This window comes from Aulonocara stuartgranti, assembly GCF_965226115.1.
Source record: "Aulonocara stuartgranti genome assembly, chromosome: 16".
NCBI lineage: Eukaryota > Metazoa > Chordata > Actinopteri > Cichliformes > Cichlidae > Aulonocara > Aulonocara stuartgranti.
The window spans coordinates 28,843,161-28,867,306 of NC_138952.1; the positions used below are offsets into that span (position 1 = coordinate 28,843,161).

General features: G+C 43.1%; 1 protein-coding gene across 2 annotated transcripts in view; it reads left to right on the plus strand.

The window, feature by feature from the left end:
• Window positions 1-24,146, plus strand: part of htr2aa (5-hydroxytryptamine (serotonin) receptor 2A-a) — a 112,737-nt gene that overhangs the window by 68,340 nt on the left and 20,251 nt on the right. The window contains exon 2 of one of the 2 annotated variants that reach the window (XM_082508529.1): window positions 4,623-4,823. The exons of the other annotated variant lie outside the window; for it this stretch is intronic. Within the exon in view, the coding sequence (XP_082364655.1) occupies window positions 4,623-4,823 (201 nt within the window). The remainder of the gene's footprint in view (window positions 1-4,622; window positions 4,824-24,146) is intronic. 2 annotated transcript variants of the gene reach the window in all.

The window sequence follows — 24,146 nt, forward strand, 5'->3', positions numbered from 1 at the left end:
ATGCTCCGGCGGTCTTCCAAGCCATGATAAATGATGTTTTACGGGACTTCATTAATCATTGTGTTTTCGTTTATCTAGACGACATCCTTGTGTTTTCTCGGAACCCAGCTGACCATGTCAAGCACGTGAGAATGGTGTTGCAGCGCGTGTTGGAGAACCGGCTGTTTGTAAAGGCAGAGAAGTGTGAGTTTCACGTGCAGACAGTCTCCTTTTTGGGGTTCATCATCGAGGAGGGACGGCTGCGGGCAGATCCGGCCAAAGTGAGGGCAGTGGTGGAATGGCCTGAACCCAAGAACCGTAAGCAGCTGCAGAAGTTTCTGGGATTTGCCAACTTCTATCGACGGTTTATCCGCAATTTCAGTCAGGTCGCCCTGCCTCTCACCAACCTAACCTCTCCTAAGCAGCCATTCCAGTGGTCTCCCGGCGCTGAACGGGCTTTTGTGAGACTCAAGCACCTCTTTTCCTCAGCTCCGGTGTTGGTACAGGCAGACATCAGTCAACCTTTTTTTGTGGAGGTGGATGCTTCAGACGCAGGTGTGGGGGCAATACTATCCCAACGAGTGAATGCAAAATTACACCCATGTGCCTTTTTCTCACGTCGCTTATCTCCTGCAGAGTGCAATTACGACGTTGGAGACCGGGAGCTCCTCGCCATTAAGTTGGCGCTTGAAGAGTGGCGACATTGGCTCGAAGGCAGCGAGCATCCGGTGGTTATCTGGACAGACCACAAGAACTTGACCTACCTCCAAGCGGCCAAAAGACTGAATGCCCGGCAGGCCAGGTGGGCTCTGTTTTTCACTCGGTTTAACTTGACCATCTCTTACAGACCTGGCTCCCGCAATCTTAAAGCAGATGCTTTATCGCGCCAATTTTCCCCGGATCTCGACCCAGACGAGAAGGAGAGACCCATTCTGCCATCCTCGTGCTTCGTGGGGGCTCTGACCTGGGACATAGAGCGGGTTATTAAGGCTGCCCAGCGGTCGGAACCTGATCCGGGCACTGGGCCCGATGGGAGGATGTTTGTTCCCGCGGCGGTCCGAAGTAAGGTCCTTCACTGGGTCCATACGGCCAAGTTTGCCTGCCACCCGGGTAAAAACCGCACTATCGCCTTTCTGCAACGTTTGTTTTGGTGGCCGACTCTAGGGAAGGACGCTCAGGAGTATGTGGCCGCTTGCCCCGTTTGTGCCCGAAACAAGGTCTCCTGTTCACCCCCTGCTGGCCTCCTTCGTCCGTTGCCTGTGCCCAGCCGCCCGTGGTCTCATATTGCACTGGACTTTGTTACCGGTCTTCCCCCCTCCTCGGGTCACACAGTCATCTTGACCGTGATCGATCGCTTCTCAAAGGCTGTTCATTTCATTGCTCTGCCGAAACTCCCTTCGGCCCTGGATACTGCCAAGATTCTCACGCAGCAGGTGTTCCGTCTCCATGGGGTTCCCCAAGATATCGTGTCCGATCGGGGTCCCCAATTCACGTCGCGAGTGTGGAAGGAGTTTTGTAAGGAACTGGGGGCCCAGGCCAGCTTGTCGTCCGGCTTCCACCCTCAAACCAACGGGCAAGCGGAACGGGCTAATCAAGAGCTCGAAGCGATGCTGCGTTGTGTGGTCTCTTCGAACCAGTCATCATGGAGCGATCAACTGGCGTGGGTCGAATATGCCCATAATGCTAGCACGTCGGCGGCTACTGGGGTTTCCCCGTTTGAGGCCTCCCTGGGGTATCAGCCCCCGCTTCTCTCTGTGTCGGAGGGGGAATTGTCGGTTCCTTCAGTCCAGCACCACCTGCGGCGCTGCCAGCGGGCATGGCGCGCCACCCGGACCGCCCTCTTGAGGACCGCTGAGCAGAACAAGAGACTTGCGGATCGCCGCCGTGCTCCGGCCCCTGCATACCAGGTCGGGCAACAGGTATGGCTGTCTGCGAAATATGTTCCTCTGAGGGTCGAGTCTAGGAAACTGGCTCCACGCTTTATCGGGCCCTTCCCCATCCTGGCCGTGTTGAATCCTGTGACTGTACGTTTGTCTCTTCCCCGTTCCATGAGAATTCACAATGTCTTTCATGTGTCCCAGGTGAGGCCTGTCCGGACCAGCCCTTTGTGCCCGCCCTCCGGGCCCCCGCCACCCGCCCGGATTATCGACGGCTCGCCGGCGTATTCCGTATCACGGATATTGGATGCCCGGCGCCGCGGTAGGGGCTTTCAGTTTTTGGTGGACTGGGAGGGGTACGGTCCGGAAGAGCGTTCTTGGGTGCCGCGGTCCGCGGTTCTCGATGCTGCCATGGTGAGAGACTTCCGCCACAGGCACCCTGATAAGTTTGCTGGGTCGCCGGGAGGCTCCCATTAGAGGGGGGGTACTGTCAGGTTCGACGGTGCCCCGACCGGCGACCTGTGTGTGTGTGTTTGTTCTCCCGCTCTGTTTTTGTCTCCGTTGTAGTTGTTACGCGGTTGCGTAGCAACGGGAGATGTCCGACCCGGAAGTTCCGCCACTCTGAGTGGTCCCACCTGCAACTGATTCCTCGCCAGCTGCTGCCAATCATCCACCATTGTGACAGAACTATTTAATGGTGTGGCTGAGTGACAGACAGCGCTGGAGTATTCCACCAAGCCGGGTAGTGACTCGAATTCAGCGAGTGTTAGACAAACGTTTGATAGCGGAGGGAGGCTAACCGCATCTGTTTGCCTTTTTTCCAGGCTACGAGTGAGACGGAGATACGAGAGGAGAGACGTCACTGTTCACGAAAGTCGTATGGACACACGAGGGGAGCACGGAAGGGACTTAGCACTATGGATTACTTTGGATTTGCTTCACTGTAAATAAAGACACTGTTCAATCTTAACGAGCGATCCGCGTCTGGGTTCTCTTACTCATCACCCCCGTAACAGTATTTTTCCAGTTAGTCCTCATGTTTCATCTTCTGTGGTGTCATGCCTCCTGCTTTTTCTTGTTCTTGCAGTTATGCACCATGGTTCCATACTTTCCGTGTAGATGCCCGAGCCACATCAGCAGGCTCCAATCTGTGTTAAAAAGCAGAAAATCCATTTCCTCACCCATGTCTCTGAGTCCTGTATGATACAGTAGGAAACAAATTTTAATGCCTCCTTTATCCTCGGTCTGATTCTTTCAAACAGTACATAAAGCTTGCAAAGACGAGAATGCAAACATACCGTTCACTTTGAGGCTCAGCTAATTCTTCAAAGCAGCATACTGGTAAAGCATTAACATTACTTCACTTGGGACAGCAAATTAAATATATCAACAAGAAGCACAAATACCACCTTTTAAGGTATCTTGTGGGCATATTTCTTGCTAAAAAAATACCCAAGCATGAGGTCATTTTACACATATTACAATACTATATTATTCTTAAGATTCCAATGCAGCAGTTGAGGTTTAAACTACCTACATTTCTAAACTGGATTGAGCCATGAAGAAGTAAAACAGTGAGGTCATGACCAGGTTAGGCTTTGTTCCACTAGCTTAAATGCAAGCTCTTGTGGGAATTTCAATGGTCTTTGTGAAAAAGGATAAGCATTCTATTGAGTGTTACTTTGTACTGCTGCTCAGACACATTTTATAACAAAATTAAACCTGGATTCTTGTTTGATAATAATCCAAGAAAAATAGTTTAATTTCATATCATGATCTCTTCTAATGTCAGTTCTCTGAGGACCTTTCAGAGTAAATAAAATAAGATTATTATTCAGTGACAATAATTTATGTTTGGAAGTGGGACTCTGTTCTGAGACCTTCCTGGCCTGCCACTCACAAGTGTGCAAAGTCAAAAGGCAGCGAGAGCAGCTGCAGATTTGTCTTATCAGTAACAATGACATGACTTTAATTAAGTGAGAAAGAACATGAATAGCATGATATGGAAGAAATGAGGGTGGAGGTGGCTTTGTGAAGGAGCATGAGCCTGCATACAGTGACAGCTCCCACTGTATGCAGGCTGAAGCAGGTTGTGAGATTTGTGAGATTTGCCAATAGGATGTTCATCTGAGTATCCGCAGAGCAATCAGCTGATGATTTTGAAAACAACTGATTTGCCAAGATTGCTGGCTAAGCTTCAGGCTACGGCCTGCCAGAAACAATGCTATGCAGAGATTTTTCAACATTTTCAGCAGCTCGCACAGTGTTTTTCTCCTCTGTGATTTTGTTAATTCCAAATTTTGTGCACCCAAACTCATTCATGGATTCACCTCATTGGTCAAGCGCTGACAGTTAAGATCAAGAGTGATTTTAAATGAAAGTTGCTTAAAAACATCAGTATTTGAAAAAGTACCATTTCTGAGTGATTTTGAAACACGTTTTTAAGTGGCATGTTCTCAATAAATGGTCTCTACTGAATTTTAATTTTAAGTCTGTGAATATCAGTCAGGTGTAAATAAAGCTTAACTTCGGGGAAAACCTGAAAAATGCAGTTTTAAATAATTGAAGAAAGATATTTATCAGTCAAGTAGCAGAAGATGTAATGTTGACACCACACAGCACTAAAATGCATCACTGTTGATACAATGCAGTGAAATTGCCTTTTGGAAGATATCATCCGGAACACTGAGACTAAAGCACCATTGTTCATCCAGGTAAAGCTATTTTCACAGATTCAACAAATATGTACTCTCTGCCCTTCTGCAGATTACGGTTGGCCCCTGCCCTCTGATCTTTGCCCCATCTGGATCTATCTGGACGTCCTGTTCTCCACAGCATCCATCATGCACCTTTGTGCCATTTCTCTGGATAGATACATTGCCATACGCAACCCAATCCACCACAGCCGCTTCAATTCTCACACCAAGGCCCGCATCAAGATCATGGCAGTGTGGACCATTTCAGTGGGTAAGTACACACATGCAGACCTAAACACCAACTATCTACGGTCTATATATCTGTCAGTAAATTGTGGGATACTGAAGTCTTCACAGGCCAAAAATGCTGCATTAGATTGAATTTGAGATGCCTTCAACACTAACAGAGAGAAAACACCAACTGGTAGCAGCATGCAGTATGTCAGTGAACAGAGCAACATGGATATGATGGGATGACAGTGTGGGACATTTTGAGTCTTGGCAGAAGAAGCTACGACAAGCAATGAGAATGGACAAGAAATGTTGGAAGTGCAGGTGGATCAAGAATGGATATTGCACTTCACATTGATTTAAAACAGGGAGAATACAACTTTGAAATCTAACCAAAAAATAAAATGGTTCAGAAAAGTGTTATGAATCAAATAATACCACAAAAAATCAAAGCACATTCTTCTGAAACACTGCTTGAAAAGCCTTTAATTTCCTCCAGTATTGATTATTCCCCGGTGAATAAAAAGCCTTCATGTCATAATGCTTACATTATGATTTTATGGCTCTCATTTTCAAGCAAGTCAACAAAACCCGGAGGTGTCCATAGTTTATTTTTTTAGGTTTCTTATAGAAAAACTTGTCTTGTACTGTAGGTATTAAGCATCAGACAGAGAAATGCAAAATCTGTAAAAAATGGCAGCACGGCATAAAATTCAAAACAAAAGACATGTCATGTGAAAAGATCTTGGATCACGTTTGTTTATGTGTACTTAAGACCTGAAAAGATGTTAAGCGGATCTTTAAGGTCGTGATGCTCAAATTTTCTCATTTACAGAGAGGCGACCCTTCTTACTCATGGTCCTAAGTATGTGATAGAGTTAAGACACCAGTTAACAATCCATAAGTAACTCAAAGAGCAAACCTTGTGGGACACAACAATTAGTGAAACACAGATTATTTAAAGATTGCCAATTTGTAAATTTAAGCTGCCAAACATCATCCTGGGTAATGCTAGCTTGCCAGGTACAATAAGGCCTCAGTCACACAGGCCTATGTGACCCCCTGACAGCCTCCAGTTGCTAGAGAAAAATGTGTATTCCCTGAAGAGGAGCTGCTGGGTGCTCCTGGCTCTTGCTAAGTTTAAAGAAAAGCAGAAAGCACCCAACATCCCTTTATGGTTGCTTTGGTTGCTGGCACATTGCAGTTTTCACTCTCAGTTTGCATGAAAGATGCACTTGCCAATCATTCTTTGAGCTGTAGTGAAACTTAAAAAAAAATCTGTGATGCAATAAAGAAAGAGAGACTGTTTACAAGTAAACATTTTGTCTGCAATTAACTCATTTGCAAAGGAACATCTTTTACTTTGAAGGCATATGGTTTCTGATTTACATCACACATTTCACAGTTTCAGTACAGCTCTTGGGTAGTTTGTTAGTGTTTGCAGGGAAACACAAAAACTACTGGCAACCACGGCAACCTGCTACAGACCAAATTGATTGCAAAGAGGTTGTCAATGCAACACTGTGTATTTCTTTGTAACCAGTTTCTCATTAGGGACTGACAGCAACTACTTGCATTGTAGAATTTACACTTTTCCTTTCCAACTGGTAGTTGGCCTCTTTATATGACTGGGGTCTAACCATGTATATAGCCATCTACTAGGTCATCAAGGTGTGGTCCTTACCAGTATCTACAGAGGATTCAGGCCCGGCTCCTGTCAGAGCGAGAGAGGGTTTTTGAAACCTCTGCTTTGTGCTTGATTTCAAAGGCAATTAATTGAACATTTAAGTTCACTTTGTATCTTATTCTGTTTTCATAGACTGTGGGCTAGCAGTCTTGTGTGGCTTGCCTAAAGCAGCATTCATACAAGGAGTCACTTTTATTGACTTCATTAAAGTATAGAAAAGGTGAAATGAGGATAATGTGCTTCTTGAGGCTAAGAGCCATTTCCCCCAAAGTTTCCCAGCCACACTGTCGAAACAGTAATGGGAATAAGTCAGTACACTGAGGTTTTAAAACAGTGGAACTACACCAAACCTAAATCACTCGCAGAAGCCTTGGTCTACATATTTTACATCTATTATTTCAGTTCAGGATTCTTTTACTTTATTGTTTATGCTGCTGAAATTAAAAGAAGTCTCTGTAAAAATGTAGCCATGTACATGTAAAATGTTGCCTCTCTTAATTCTAAGATGTTATGTGCAAGAGCATCATAAAAATGACCGTATATTTAGCAGGTCTTAAAACTACTTACATAAAAATGAACAGCAAAGCAAGAAGGTCTTTTTTTATTGACCAAAAATGAAGTCAAAATGCAGAAGCAATGTTTGAAAAACGAATTCCATCCTTACTACTTCCACAGGAAATAACAAGGTAAGTAGCAGCCATGTCCTGCTAATCAAATTACTGGATTAACTGATCATCAGCAAATATGAGCACATCTATAAAAATATAGTTTTCGCTGTTAAAACAATGTCAAAGAGGAAATACATCACCAACCTTAGAGAAGCAACTGTTGCTGCCCATAAGTCTAGAAAATATGTGATTTCTTTATCATGTGACTATACTATATATTAACAACACTGTCTTCACCAGATTTACATAAAAAATTAAATATTCACTCAAATATTTGCTAATTTTTCAATAATTTACTGTTGAACTCATCATGTAAACTAAACTTAGAGGACAATTTGGTGTTTGATTTGACACAAGGGTTGAGGCAGTACATCAGTGCTGTATTTTATTTGACATGTGCTCTTTGTAAATATCGGATCTCTAATAAAGGCCAGGATTCTTTTGCTATGATTTACTTGGATAAAACAGCAGAAATTAAAGTTCTCTGAGTTCATAAACAGTTAAACCGAAGTTACCTAAGAGAGAATATAGTGAAGAGGAATAAAAAGAGTACAATCCTATTCATCAAAAGCATTGCAGCCAGCTCCTCATAAGATGCAATTTTCCACAAGACGTTTATGGCTTCATATAATTTTTTGGAAAGGACGGGGAACAATCAAGTCTTGATAATTGGTTTCTGCTAGTCTGGCTGGTCTCCAGCTGTTCAGTTCAATGGACATAGATGAGCAGGAAATGTAATGATGGGACCGTAGTCAAAGACCTGCAACCATAGTGGTGGTTGGATGGGAGTGCATATTAGCTTTAATTATTTACTAAGAAAAACAAGAAACATAAAGATGAAATCAAAGATCTCAGCTTCACGTGATTGCATGTAACTGGCAGTGTGCAAAAATATCATCAGATGTTGGTGAAGTTTGCACTTTTTCTGCTTCAGTTTTTCTGTCCCTCACAGCAAAATCTCCAGTGTTAATTTAACACTGGAGAGTGTCTATATGGGTCCACACCTCTGAGTGTTAAATACAACACTGTTGAGTGTTAAATTAACACTTTTGACAGTGTTATATGTTTAAAAGTAACCTAGTCAGTTTTGAAGATTAACAATGGCTAACACTGAGCAGTGCTGATTTTCTAACACTGGAAAATAACTCAAAATGTTAGAAATATTCCAGGGTTAGAAAATCAGCACTGCTCAGTGCCAGTCCTACTGATTGCCAATACTTTGGGGGTGATCAGAACAAGAAGAACCAGAAGATCCCAAAGAGTTAGTGACGTTTTCACAGAGTTACTTACAGAAACCTTTTGCAACGTTTGCATCTCATTGACCTTGTTTACTAAATGAACTCAATTATAATAAATTCATTATGTTGGCTGCAGCCAAATTAATCCGTGAGTGAGTTTGGACCTTTAGGGAGGGTAAGAACTGCAACACCGAAACAAACCAGTGAAAAAAGTTTTCCCTGAAAGAAATTCTGATTGTGAATGTAATAATGATTAAGTCTAAAAATCAAGATTAGAAATCAGCATGGTGCTTAGTTAAAAGAAAATAATGTCCGACCTGTGTTACCCTCTTGTGCTTCTATGTTAGTTATGAAAATGGAAATTACTCACACATTATGTTCTTTAAATACAGGGACGATTTAGACAATATAATATTAATATTTCATCAACTGGAGAAACTGTCAGGTTAGCTCTGACCATTTTCTGACCTTGTAGCTGTGACAGATGCAGCAAAAATCACTGATAAGATCTTTTTTCCTCAAAATACTACTGTCAGTAAACACAACATCCACAAAGAAATGTGACATACAAACACATCAGTCCAATCTTCAACACACAGTTAAACAAAAAAAGGTAAGAGGAAAGATCTCGATGAGCTTTAATGAAGCATCTCAGCCTCAAATAAGCACAATACAAGCATCAGCGTGAAAGACATTAGACTTTCTAATGGTAGAGGTAAAGGTAAATGGCCTGCATTTGTATAGCGCTTTTCTAGTCCATAGGACCCCAAAGCGCTTCACACTACATTCAGTCATTCACCCATTCGCGATAGCAAGCTACATTGTAGCCACAGCTGCCCTGGGGCGCACTGACAGAGGCGAGGCTGCCGGACACAGGCGCCACCGGGCCCTCTGACCACCACCAGTAGGCAAACATGGGGTTAGTATCTTGCCCAAGGATATTTGGCATGCAGCCAGGATGCAGCCTGGGATCGAACCACCAACCTTCTGATTAGTGGCTGACCTGCTCTGCCACCTGAGCTACAGCCACATAAAGGGCACTGGAGGAAACCGCACTACGAATGCATTAATGGTTTTGGTTATTATCCCGCTTTTTATACAAAAAGCATGGTGTACTGCTTTTAAAGAATGACAAAAAGACCATTTTTAACTTCGTCTAATTTATTTCAGTGATCTCAGGGTCTAGTTGCATCTATACCACAGTCTGTATATAAAGAAAAAACTTTTCATCACAACAAGAACTTGAAATATATTACATATATTGCAGTCGTAGCCGGGAGATACAGATGTGTTATTAAGGTCCCACCTAATTAACAGTGTAAAAAGTGTTGTTTTTAGCACATGCTGTAACTCTGTGGAATTCCAGCTCCAAGTGTCAGGAAGAGTCAGTGAAAAAACTGCATTCTGTATAATATGTTTTAACCATTGCTTTAATGCCAGCAGCATTTATCCAGCCTCTCTTATGACGACTTTCCCCAGTGCTGTTTCTGTGAATCTTTCAAATAAAAACATAGTTACATAGTTTGAAGGATTATGAACGCTAGTTTGGTCCCAGGTCTGCAGTTTGTTACATCGCCTGGATCAGTAGAAGGGTTTCTAATCAACTTCAATCAGCAGCTTAAAAAGACTGGTGCATAGCCATTCAATAAAGGTCAGATCTAATGTAGGTGTGTTAATTAGTGCTTCGGTATCCTTGAACACTTTAACTGGCATGGTGTCTAAAAGACATTTGGCATTAAAAGACATAAAGACATTTCCTGTAGTTAACTCCTTAATAGTTAACTCCTTAACAGCCTAAATATGAATTAATCAGGTCTTTCAGATGATTTCAAAGATGCTGCTCTGGATGGTTAAACATGCAGCTTGGAGAGGCCACAAATTTGGACTCTGGAACTTCGGGGAAAAAAAGGTGAAGATATACAAAGTAAATGGTCACTTAAGCACTAACTCAACAGGCACAAGCCGATGATTGTGTCATGACCTAAACCTAAACACAAAGACAAATCAGTGGAGAGACGCAAAAAGAAAAGTGCATGCAAGCCAAAGCATCATAAAAGCATCCTATGGGATTCTATGATGAAAGACGTCAGTTTCTTGATGCTGTAGTGCGGATGAACTGAAGGGTACTGATGCTTCCAGGCCCAGGTGATAAAAGCACTCCTGCTAGCTAAAGGATAAAACAAAACTGTAACTGTGATCCTAAAAGCTACTGTTGAGTGTGATTTAAAATCTGACAAACTTCCTTTTTGTAACTTTTTGCTGCCTTTTATTCAAATACATTTGATTTGACATTTGTACATTTTCAAATAAGGCTTAGGTGTCCAGATATTTGTTTCAAGGCTAGCGAAGCGATCTAAAGGGAATCTGTACACCTTTATGCTCATCTATAAAAGAACCTTCCTTGCAGTTTGATTCATTGTTGGTCAAGTAGTTGCAATCAAATTCAAGAAGTGATTTATTTCGGTGGAAGAAACTAGCCACAGTTGTTTGTATAATAGCAAATCTAAAGGTCTTAAAGGCCTCACAACATTTACAGATAAAGAAAAAATGAGAAAGGAGTTCAAAGGAGTGAACGTCCTTCCTTTGATGGCTGAGGAGGCAATAAGAGCTGTAAGACGGGAAAAGGTGGATTACAACAATTTAATATTGTTACAGTGTGTTGTTGAGAAATACACAATTCAGCGCTGAAATTATAATAAATTGACAAAGTCTGTTGCTATGACAGGACCATCATAATGAGTCAAATTAAACAGTTCAAAGAAATGATTGTGAATGAATGAATTCAATAGCAGCCTTCACATTTGATGAAGGAGGTGGGGTGGAGAAAAGAATTAAAGAAGCAAAAACAACCATAAAAAACATTTATTTATTGGAAAACTGAAACAAGAGATAACTTCCCTCCAAATGCTTTGTCCATTAAACCAAATAACATTTTGTCCAGTCATTATATTGTCTCCAAACTTTATTGACCAAAAGCAAAGACACTGATTTATTTAGAGCTGTCAGCCTCCCCTAATGCCTCCGAACTCCCGAATGACCCTGAGTTCCGTGTTTGCATCCTGTTGGCTCCACTTCATTAACTCTGTCCTTCTGCACCGTGGCTGCTAATGACTGACTCATGCCACAGTAGCTGACTAATAATTTAGCCTTCCATCCTAGCCCAGCTCCACAGCACGAAAGCTAAGATTCACTCATCATTTACTGTATAGTCCAAATAAACTGACGCAGGTACGTAATTTCCATAAGATCCAGTTTCAGGTGGAGTTAAGTTTGACTGCTATAAGTGTGCTGTTATACATTTAATGGTAGTGATGTGCAATACCACTGATGTCCTTTTCTAATCTGATACCACACATGACTCTGCTTACAATCAGCCATTAGTGTGAGCTGATTGACTGAGCGCATGTGTGTGTTTTATTGCAATAAAAATAAAATAAATGTTCATATCTCCACTACTCAGAAATTGTAGATGCACCACCAGTTTTCACCTCGCTGCACATTAATTAAAATCAGCTGACTGAAGCTCAGTAGTTCGGTTTGAAAAGGAAAAGCTAAGTAGATGTTGACCGGTTAATTAGTGGATGGCCCACTCTTCTTCCTGTGCTGCATCTCTCCAGTAGTTATTTTGTGTATATTATTCATTTTTCTTAAGCCTACACATTGTCAGTGTAATTTAGTAGCACAATGTAACTCAGTAATAACAAATGCCAAATAATGCAAAAACACAAAACCAACCAAAGAAGAAGAAAAAAAGCCTAATTGCTAAAAAGAAATTCTGCTATTTAAAAAAAAAAAAAGTAAAACAAAGAAGCAGTGTACAAATGTTGCTAAGGAGGCACACCTGATTGTCCACTAATGAAGACTTTGTCCACATATTCACATTCTTTGTTGTGTGACTGTGTGTGTGCGACATCACTGTATGAACATGCATGCAGAAAAATACCATAAAATGACAATTTAAGTGAAACATTACAGCAGAAAAAACCTAAATAAAGGACTAAATCTACTTAAAATGGACAGATATATTTACAAAACAGATACAATTTACAAAACAGATACAGTGTGAACACAAGATGCAAAAAAGACCACAGACACACAAACAACTAAAAACAAATGTAACCAAAAAACTGAGGTGTGAACTCAACAGAAACGCATAGAGAATGACTTTAAAATCACCCTGAAAAATCAGAAAGGGGTTCAAAGAAAGAGCCACTACTAACGAGAAAGAGGTTAAACTGAAAGCTAAAAGGATAATACACACAGATGTAAAGTAACCACAAAAAGACATGACTGAGAGACTCGACACGACCAGGAAAAGGGGAAAAGAATGAAAACAAATATGTGCAAAATGACCAGAGAGATCAATCAAAATGAAAGAATGAGTGACAAATCAGCCACAAAGAGATTCACAACACATTTCAGTGTCTCGTGTCTATGAGGGGAGAGTGGGAGGGCTTTTTCACATCTGTGCCCAGGAGCTTTTTTCTGATTTTGATCATTTCACCTGTCCTGCTCAGTTTCATTTCCACACTGTTTCCCGAAAGCGTCTCTTGTGCTTGGTTTCTGACAGGAGACATGTTTTCTGTCCTCCAGCCTTGAGGGGCTACATGACTCACAGACATTAAAGTTTGTTTTGGTGATGCAACCTGCACTGGTTAACGTTCGGCTGAGAACTTTTCTTCATTACTCTCGGTTATTTCACGCATGCAGGAACAGTTCTGCCCGTGATTAGTTTTAGCTGGAGAACAAACTTGTCTTTCCAAACATCCTCATTTAAACTATCACCTCACATCTCTTCAGGCCGCTGGTTATTTCCATTAGTTGTATTTCCTGGCTAAAACAGTTTACCTCTTACTTAATATCTTAACATCCACCAGTGAGCATGATGGTGGTTAGCACTGTTGCATGGGTTAAATTTACTGGTCACCTGGGGTCTTTTTGTGTGGACTTTTCTCCTTTTCCCGTGTTGGTGCCCCCCAGGTGCACTGGCTAAAGCTTTAATTATACTTTTGTCCACATGCTAAGGTCTGCTTCGGTCCAACTAACATAAAGTTCATCATCAGACCATGAGCGCAAGAGTCCACGCCAACGTTTGAGTGCCTTCCTGTTTTTTGTGAATGCACAGACTCAAAACAAGACTTACAATATGCCATGCACCCCAGGCAGCAGACCTCAAAGTATAACAGGAATAACTACCCATTGTGTTGGTAGCACCAGAGTGTAATTTCACTAGCTGGGCCCACGTCCTCATTTTAGGTTTGACAGCGTTTTAGTAGGTAAAAGTGAATGCTTTGACATGAATTGAGCTGCGGTTTGGGGAAGGCATCGAAGGGGACTGGTGATGGTTCCTGGGCCTGGCAGATCCCCGTGTACTAAATAGAAGTGAAGAAGTTAAAGAATAGAGAACAAGGAGGGAGGGAGGGTGGGGGAACCTATTTAGATGACAACCCGAAGGAGCGTGTTTGGAGGCGTGGTCCTGCTCCTGAAATTCCAATACATTATCTCCAATAAATATAGTATATTCAAAGTTTATCTCAACAGTCCAACAGTCCAAAAGCAAGCCTGAAGGGTGTAGATGGGAGAGTTTGTGGCTCTACGTCTCTTTGTTTGCCCTGTGGTTGGAGGGCTCTCTCCTTCGCTCCTTGTTGACAAAGCAATTGAGAGTATTAATGGACACCCATCAGGTTACCTACAGGACTCTAAGAGGAATTATGCCAAAGCTGCATTTTCAGCACATGCTAATCAAGAATCATTACAGGAGCTAGAACACGTTCCTGGAAAGTCCATAGAACGTGGATGTTAACAGGTTAATGTCTCTAAATAGTTAATATAATCTGCTCCTGGGACTCTGGGAAGCATTAATCCCCTGCAGCAGAGGGAACTCTTGCTCTTTCTTGGGGCCATCCTCATGTGAGAGTTTCATCACAGTGTTTGATGGTCTTTGCAACTGCACTTTAAACTTTCAAAGTTGTTAAAAACTTTCCAGATGTGTTGGAGTTATTTCTTTTTTTTCTTATTTTGGTCTTCATTATTCTTCCACACTGTAAAATGTAAAACAAAGGGGAAAAAATATTGAAAAATTTGGCTGACTGGAAGGTTCGACATCAGTCTAAAAGCTAAAGGTATTTTTTTTAATTGCTGAGTGGTGACGTGCTGGTAAAGTGCACCGCTGCATATAATGGATAAAACAAGCAGTGTGCTCTTTAATAGCGCTCAGTTTCGATGTTCTTGGTTCCTTTTAAGAGACCAACCCAAGTCTACCTGACATTTTCGTTTTATTTTCTTCCTTCGTTACTCTCGTCTTTCTTTCAAAACTTTACTACATTGCATTGACATTGCACTGACTCTTTCTTCAACATGGTTTTTCTAATTAACATTTTAAACTGCACTGACACTGGGTTAAGAACTCAACTCCCTGATCTTCAATGAACTTTTCAGTTTGTTAACTAAAACGAAGCTGCTTGCTGATGAATCGGTCAGTATGTGAAAATGTCGAGATGCAGGGAAACAATCGGCCTTTGCATTAAGTTTGCTCTAAAAGCCACAGACACGTGACTAGTAGGCAGTATGCAAGACAAAATGTGAAATGCACTAAAAATATTTCTATAAATTGTTTAAACAAGTCGGTTTAATTACACAAGTGCAGCCAGCAATCCAACATATGTGAGGAAATGTGAGGAAAGAGATCACAGCATTTAAGTATTATTTGATAAATAGAAACTGTTCCCTGCAGTATATTTGAAAGCCTCCTGTAAGTGCTTAGAACTTTTATGTGTGTAATACACTATGCATGCAAAAACCTCAGGGCTAAAACCTACCAACTAAGCGGAGGATCCACAGAGTCAACATCACGATGAGTTGAATAATGCGATGTCAGTGGGGCAGGCAGCCAGTCCTGCCTTCAGGCACATTGGAGCACCCCGAACACGCCTCAGTGGCACACTACCCCGCCTCGGCGCCTCCTAGGGATTGAGTTTGTCTGAGAAAGGAGGAGAGCGGAGCCCGGTGGCTTCCTTGTCAGAGTGTTGTGGTTGTTGTTAACTCACACCTGCTCAAGCTACTGCAGTGAGCTGAGGTTATAGTCTGATCTGATTGGACCTAGCATCAGGACTTACAGATTCCTGCACAGAGGAGGATAGGAGGGTGTAGATGCTCACACTGACATGCATGAATGCATGCTGATGATGTGCGAGTGTGTGAGATAGTGAGAACATCTCTAGAGTTACATAACTGAAATGTTCATGTATTTCTTTACAGATGCGTTACGCTGCACTCACAAACCACACACACACAGGCCTCAAAAGCACCCTGAAAAGGATTTTAGAATGCGGCAAATGATAAACTAAAAATTATAAACATCCTTCAAGTGTTCTCTGAAAACATCATAAGAACTTGTAGATAAATGTTGCCATTGTTATAAAAATGAGGACCTGAATTTTTAAATTTTTTAGATGTGTTATTTTGACGCAGACCTCTGCATGTGGTGAAGTCGCTGTGCTGACTTAATCCTGAGAGCAGCCATTGAATTGGGCATGAACAGTTTTTTTGAAGAGTTAATGTTAAAACTGAATCACCATATAATCGTTCCTCCTTGATGTAAAAAACCTTAATAATAAATGCATCAGTATTATGTACAGAGGAGAGAGGAGGAGACAGTGTTGGGGAGTAACGGAATACATGTACCGGCATTACGTATTTAAAATACAAAATATGAGTAACTGTATTCCGTTACAGTTACCGTTTAAAAAGGTGGTATTTAGAATACAGTTACTTTGTTGAAATAAATGGATTACACTGCGGTACTTTCCTGTTTCATTTTGTCGCGGGTCAGGACTGTTTGGGTTTTGTTTGACAGCTATGTTCTGTTGTTCCAGGTGGCAGCGTTACGGTTGCCATGGTTACTGGGTGACGCTCTCTCTCTGCGTGTTTCCTGGGTGAGAGAGCGGCTTTTTGTTGTTGTTGTTGTTGTGCTAAGCTAACAGGCAGAATGCTACAAGCATAGCTCTAAAGAATGTAGCATCATGTGCAGTATCCGGTTGTTCAGTCTGACGTCACTAGCCGTGTCTGGGTCTAAACTCCGCTGCAGGTCCATATATCAAACGATCACTGTGGCATTACTGAGAGTTGAAAAACTGTCTAAAGTCTTTCATCTTTAATAAAATGATCAGCGTTCTGCTCTACCAGGTGTAACAATTGAGTTTAACATCCAGGCATCCATGAAAACGGAATTTATGACATTTAACGGAGTTAGAAGTTAGCAGGGAGTTAGCTCGCTAGCTTCTATCTAAATACAATATAGCATGTCCTGACTGCGGGGTTTTGGAAACAAATTAAAACGTACAGCTCTGCTATCACTTCCAGCATAAATGAAGACAGAAAACTAAACAGCAGTGACGTTTGTAGGGTTACTGAAGTTGGGCTAGCTGGTATATAATGATGTGCTACGTGACCGCTAGCGACATAGCTATGTTAGCATAATATAAACAAGCTAACTTTTTTTTCCACTCGATAAAAGTTAACGTGAGTGTTCTCGGTGGTCAGAAACAAATGTAATCGCATGGCAGGATGCTGTAAAAGGACCAAACTTCAGCCAGGAGAACAACTGAGATAATCCATCCACAATACGAGGTTAGTCATTCATATACTGCTGCATGGGCTGGGCTGTAGTTACATCTGAAGGATATAAAAAAAACAACAGCAATAGAATAATATTAAACACAAAGTGAACCCGTCTTCCTTCATTAAATAGGTTCTTTTAGATGTTAAGGAGGAATTGACTTAACCAGGCTGGCGGAGAATGAAGACAACCGGACACCTGCAGCAGATGGGGGAATCAGTGAACTTTTATTGAGGCAGAGACAACCTCTCAAAAACAGCTCACATCAAGAGATTCCCAATATTTTCTGTGAGGATGGGTATATATTCTCTAAAACTTACAGGAGGGGGTTGTGAGGAAAGTGCTGCATTAGCAGAAAAACAACTCCATAAAAGGAAAGCGGCCTTGGGTGTTCTTCGCTTGCAGATATCTTTCGCCTGCAGGATGAGGCGATCGCTTCTTATCGCTCTCAAGGCCAAAGTCGTGAGCACACATTTTTATTACACAGTTGCACAGTAACTTTAAAGCTGAACAATATTTAAAGCTGAATAATGTGTGATCAGATTATATTTTCTTCAAATCCCCCTTTTGACCCATCTTAAATGGGTCAACACACAAAAATAAGTAACATTCAAAGGAACACAGAGACGTGTCGAAGCCTGGCTCGAAAAACTCCTCGGGTCTTATCATTTGTCTTTATCTGTCATTGCAGATGAGGAGAAAAGAGTCCAGGCACCACCCTGCCCAGGGGTCGGCTGCAAGCAGTCTCGGTTCCCGATGAAAGCAGTAACAGCTGTCCTGCACACACGGATACAACGAGTTAGTGCAACCAGGGTAGTGACACAAAATTAACAGTTCCTGTAACTCAGCAACCAAAAAACATAAGTAATGATAAAAATGTGGAGAGTACAGAGTATACTATAATAATGAGAGATATAAACGTGAACATGTGAAATAATAAATCAACCATAAAATAAACTCAGAACGGTAACTGCTAAGGACATTCAAAAGTGAATATGGTAAAACGTGAGGAAGGGGTGTGGTAAAAAAAAAAAACAATTTATATCCAGTGGTGGGAGTGCACATTCGCTCAGGCTTAAGTCCGGAGACCCTGAGAACATCGCTTAACCCTCACAACCCGACCAGACACAGTTCAACCAGATATATCCTTCAAGAGGAAGTGGGTGAGGGAAACAATTAATAACAAGTCTAATACAAAACACCACAGAGAAACAACCATTCTAGAAGCATTTAAACAAGAGAAAGACGATAATGTTCGTCACCCTCACGATCAGAGTTTTCATCATCCGTTGGCGAGGAGGTGGGAAGTTGACTAGCCAATAAAGGCATCTGCCGGGCGAGATCCTTATCCTCAGGAGTGAAAGCTGTAACAATCAGTCTCTGGAAGAGGGATCGAATGCATGGAATACAACAGCAACCGCAGGTGACTAGGACAGCAACAAAAACTGAGATGGAAACTAGGATGGAAGCTACAAGGGCCTTATATTTGCCAAACATGTTAAGCCAAGAGTCCCACATGGCAGTATCAACGCCCGAGTGTTCCTTCATTTTAACAGTAAGAGCTGTGAGACCAGTAATAGCTTTAGTGAGGGAACCATCAGGAGCTGTGTTATTGGGGATATAGGTACAGCACTCCTGACCAAAAAGGCTGCAGACTCCGCCTTTTTCTGCGAGGAGAAAATCCGTTGCGACCCTGTTTTGGAAAGCCATTAAGGAAGTGGCAGATAACTGTGCATGCACAGCTTCAAAACCATCTCGAGTGTAATTAGCCAACAGTTGCACATTAAAGTGAATGTAGTTAATTCTGTCTACATTCGCATTTATTTCAACCATCCAAAGTATCGAGGCCCATCCTGCTTTAACCTGGTCTCGCAGTTTATATTCATCGGGGACCCCACGGGGTATACCTACAGCATCAATATAGGTTGGATTATGAGCTGAACCTGGGATTAGAGAACGTTTAGAGCGGCGTTCAGAGGAGGATGGGAGGCCAACTTCGTGTACTTCTATAGAGAGATCTACTGGAGTGACTGAAACAGGTAAAATAAGAGTTATGAGAGCGCAAAGACCTGACGCATCCCGAGGGAAACCATCATATAACTTGTTATTGCCACACCACCACCACAAATCAGCCCTAGCCGTAGGTCGGAAGTTTGGTTTCATAACCGTCATCTCAGTGCACCAAGAAGAGTTCAAGCTACCTAGTTTTACTGCATTGCCAGTCAGGTTAATACAAGTGAAATTGTTCACAGCTACATCTGAAGAAAAGAAAGGTGGTTTATTAGAGACCGAGCGTTGAGTTTTAGGAAAGTGGTTTTCCAGATATGAGCAATGACCTCGTTTTGTGTTGTTCATAAGATGCAGGAGGCATGCACTATTGACTGGCGCCGGTACAACTCTTAAAGTGGGGCGTGCTCCCATACAAACTATGCAGTCGGAAGCCGTCGTGTCAGCAGCTTGTTCAGCTAGTAGTAACCAGTTGTTTGTTGCTCCAGAAATACCGGTTAGAATTTGGAAGAGGTCATCTTTAGACATTTTATTTGTGTCTAGAATGCGTATTCTGCCGTTTCTCCCCCCGTTTGTATATGTCACCGGAGGGCCATTAAAGGTGGGATTATCATCTTTAACTACAGAGCTTGGAACTGCACCAACGCTAGGGCATATTTCCATTTGCCAATACAGGGCGGTGCGATCAGTCCAAGGGGCAAGTATAAATTGTTGACAGGAGGTCAAGGCCAGATCCTTTAGGGTAAAAATTAAGCCTGAAAGATCCGGTTTTTTTGCTATTCTGAGCATATTTTGGTTTCTCCAGTGCAAAGCCTGACCCTTAGAGTGCTTGGACCAATCGAGGTCCGTTTCTGACACTAAACTGGACCACTTCCACTGATGCCAACCTCCCAGGGTTATATACCACACTGAGGAGGAGAGATGTACTGCAAGGTTAAAAAGATCCCCCCCTTGGTCTTTGGTGACGGGAGTGACTGGGAAGCTAGCGAAATCTATTTCGACTACCCAACTTTTATTGTTGGGGACACAGAGAGTAATCATTCTAGTCGTACTTGGGGTGCAGGAGGTAACCGTGTGTCGTTTCTTTCTAAATGGATCGGGCGTGGGCAAAACTGGAGAGGAAGTGGTGGGCAAGACCCTAGGGGCTACATTTGTCAGATTGGGACTGTCAGAAGGGGGCGAAGCTTTTGAACTTGAAGGTATCAGAAGTGTCGGGGGCCCTTCACAGATCAGGATTATGCCAATGGGAATGAGACCCAGGGCCAGGAAGCAAACAAAGACGCAACATCTTTGCCTGCCTGTCATTTCAGGGGGGAAGGGCCAAGACATGTTTACTTAGCTTGGATGTCGTCTAATAGAGGATGATCGGGCACAGAAAGGTGGTCCAGTTCCCCCCACCTCGCCAAGGGCGTGTTCTAGGAGTTAAAGAGCAACAAAAAGTATCAGTGACACAACTTTAAATGAGCTTTCAGCGGTTAAAACTATTGCAATGTAAAATGTAAATCTTAAAAACTCAAGCCAATATAAAAGCAAAGTCATAAAAGATGTTAAAAATAAAAAATGTTTAGTTAAGTATGAAGAACACCCCCTTTTGTAACCAGCCGGCTTGTAGGTTGAGCTTTGGCTCCCTCAAGTGGTTGGTGATGCTGTTGCAGCTCCTTCTGACAGGTCCTTCTGCACCTCTCTCAAGGTTCTTCCTGGTTCGGTGGCAGCAGCGCACTGTGTGTAATGAAACCAGGTGTCACCTTTACCTTCGAGCCTGACAGCGTGGGAGGTCCGCTCTGTTATGCGGTAAGGGCCTGTCCAGCGAGGCTCAGCCCACTTTCTCTTTGTGACTTTCAGGAGGACGTAGTCCATTCCAGGTGTAGCCGCCTCTCTCAGCTCTTGCTGGTTTCTTTCAGCGACCTGTGAGGAATACTGGGCAACAAAACTGCGGAGCATGTTATAATATGTCCTCGGATCGAGGTCTGAATCAGCTTCATCCGACATTACCAGGCGAGAGGAGGGGCCAGGAAAAGGCCTGCCATGCTCCAACTCAAATGGAGTGTAACCAGAGGTTTGATTTACTGAGCATCTTATGGACATTAATGCAAGAGGCAATGCCTTAACCCAATCTAATTTGGTCTGTGCACAGATTTTAGCCAATTTAGTTTTTAGAGTTTGATTCATCCTTTCCACTTTCCCCTGGGACTGGGGGTGGTAAACTGAGCCAAACTTATGTTTCAAACCTAATGCGGCTTCAACCCTCTGCAGATCGTGGTTCCTGAAATGTGAACCATTGTCCGACCTTATGACCTCGGGAAACCCATGCTGTGGTATATAATGATTAATCAGACACTTCACCACAGTTCTACTGTTTTCACTTGCTGTCGGCCAGGCTTCTGGCCAACCTGAAAATGCATCCACAGCCACCAGCAGGTACCTGTAACTACCTACTCTGTCCACCATGTCTGTGTAATCAATGATTATTTCTTTCCCTGGGCAAAGTGGGATGGGGAAGTACCCTGCTATTGGCTTGAAGGCGGGCTTGATTCCAAATTGGTTGCACTCCTTACAGGTTTTAACCATGTATTTTGTCATGTCTTTTAGATAAGGGTGCCACCAGACGGCTAAATTTCTCATCATTTGTGCAGGTCCCACATGCCCTACTCCATGTGCCTCTTCCATTGCTGTCTGTCTGACCCCTGGCGGTAGAATGGGCCTTCCATCTGGGCCACGCCAGACATCTGTGTTTGTGGCCCCTCTTGTTACCCATAATGATTTTTCCTGGGGGCTGGCTTTGTCCTGTAACTCTCTGATTGTGGCTAGGCCTAGTTGTATGGGTGGTCTTTCTGGAGGGGGTGTGGCTTCTGGGTCCATTACCATAATCAGGGAGGGTAAGTAACCAGCTGTCTGCTTAGCTACTAAGTCGGCCTGTTTGTTACCTAATGCCACTAAATCCAATCCGGCACTGTGTCCTTTGCATTTTACCACTGCCACCTTAACAGGTAACAACAGTGCTTCCGCTAATTCCCTCATTTCTATCTCATGTTTAATAGGCTTTCCGCTGGCTGTCAAAAAACCAGCTCTTAGCCACTGCTTGAGCTCCACATGCACTGCTCCCACAGCATAAGCTGAATCACTGTATATATTCACTTTCTGTCCCTTTCCCATCCTTAAGGCTTCAATCACCGCTCTCAGTTCAGCTCTCTGTGCAGACTGTTGTCCTGTCAACTGCTCTGCCTTCACTGTTTTCCATCTCATGTCTGTCTGTTCCACTATTGCCCATGCAGCCTTCAACATTCCACTTTCAGTTCTGAAACAACATCCATCTGTGAACCAATCTTTTTCTGCATCCATTAGAGGTTCTGCCTGCAAATCTGGCCTGATTTTCTCCTGTACCTGCACAACCTCTTCACACATATGTGGTTCCCCAGATCCCATGTGATCAGCCATGTTTATGCCTTCATGTGAGTAGGTGATGTGTGGTGCTTCCAAAATGGTACTGAGGCGTCTCTGCCTGAGTGAAGTGAGTGTGAAGGCCTGTGAGGAGACGTAGGCCACCACACTGTGTGATGTCAAAATTTTTAGTGGGTGGTTCATCACTATGTGTGCTGTTTTCTGAATGATTTTTGCAAGTCCAGAAACGTGTTGTGTGCACGGTGGGTGGCGTTTTTCAGTGTTGTCAAGCATTACGCTTACATATGTCAACACTTTTCTCTCTCCCCCTTTTTTCTGGAACAGGATACCATTGATATGGGTTCCAGTTCCAGAAACATCAAGATGAAAAGGCAAAGCATAATCTGGCACAGCAAGGTCAGAGGCGACAGAAAGCTGTTGTTTTAACTTTATAAACGCCTGTTCTGTTTCTGTAGTCCATGAGAGGGGAGCGGAGAGGTTTCTCATGCCTTGTTCATTTACCAAAGCGCGCAAAGGGGAAGTAAGGCCAACATAGTCTGGGACATAGGTCCTGCTGTAACCAGTTAGGCCCAAAAATGACAACATGTCTTTTACAGTTAGAGGTTTTGGATGGTGCAAAATGGAGTTCCTGTGTTCTGGGGACAAGGAAATACCGGACTGTGAGACCATGCGGCCTAGAAAAGAAACCTGTTTTCTTGCAATCTGTAGTTTGGTTTTGCTCACTTTAAAACCTGTGTTGGCCAGGTGTTGAAGTACCACTCTGGTGGCCTCCAAACAGATGTCAGCCGTGGGAGCAGACAGTAAAAGGTCATCCACATATTGTATTAACATACAGTCAGATGGTAGTGGGCAGGTTTGTAAAAGTTCTTTCAAACACTGATTAAACAGTCCTGGGGAGAGGGCAAATCCCTGTGGTAAGCGAGTGTAACGCCATTGTCGGCCTCTAAATGTAAATGAGAAAATGTCACGCAGTGACTCACGAAGTGGGAGGCAGAAAAAGGCATTAGCCAAGTCAATGCAGGTGAACCAGGCATGAGATGGTGGGAGGTTGGTCAAGGCAACATAAGGATTAGGCACAGGCAAAGTAGGAGTGCCAAGTAAGGCATTAATCCTTCTCAAATCATGTGCCATTCTGAACTTCCCCGTGCCTTTTTTCTCAACGGGTAGGATGGGCGTGTTCCACTTAGAGCAGGAGGGCTCCAGGACACCGGCAGTGACCAAACCAGAAATTGTTTCTGCAATCCCAGCCTCAGCCTCCGGTTTGTGTGGGTACTGAGGCTGCCACAAAGGGGTAGCAGATGACAGTTGAAAAGAGACTGGCTCCACATCAACTAAACCTACATCTGTGGGTCCAAGGGACCACAAACAATCTGGAAGAGAGTCGAGTAAAGGCGCAGCATCACAGTGGTCTGTGTGTTCTCTGCCATGTGACCCGCTGACTACTCCATGTTGCAGTGTTGCGGAATTAAAGCAATCATTTAAAATTTGGTATGTCTTGGTAGATGGAGAAAACAAAACCTGTGGGAGTTTTGTAGGTGTCCAGTCAGTGGCCGCAAGGGAACGTTTAACCATTCCACCCAGCTCCTTAGCCTGGTGTCCAGGATGTAAGGCCAGTGACACATGGGGAGCTGCCTCATCAGACATCATGTACCACTGTAATTGATCTGTTGTAAAAGTAACCGCTGCTGCCACTCCCTCCGGTGCCGCAAAAATGCACGACATGTTCAGAGACCAAGCCCGCCCCTCA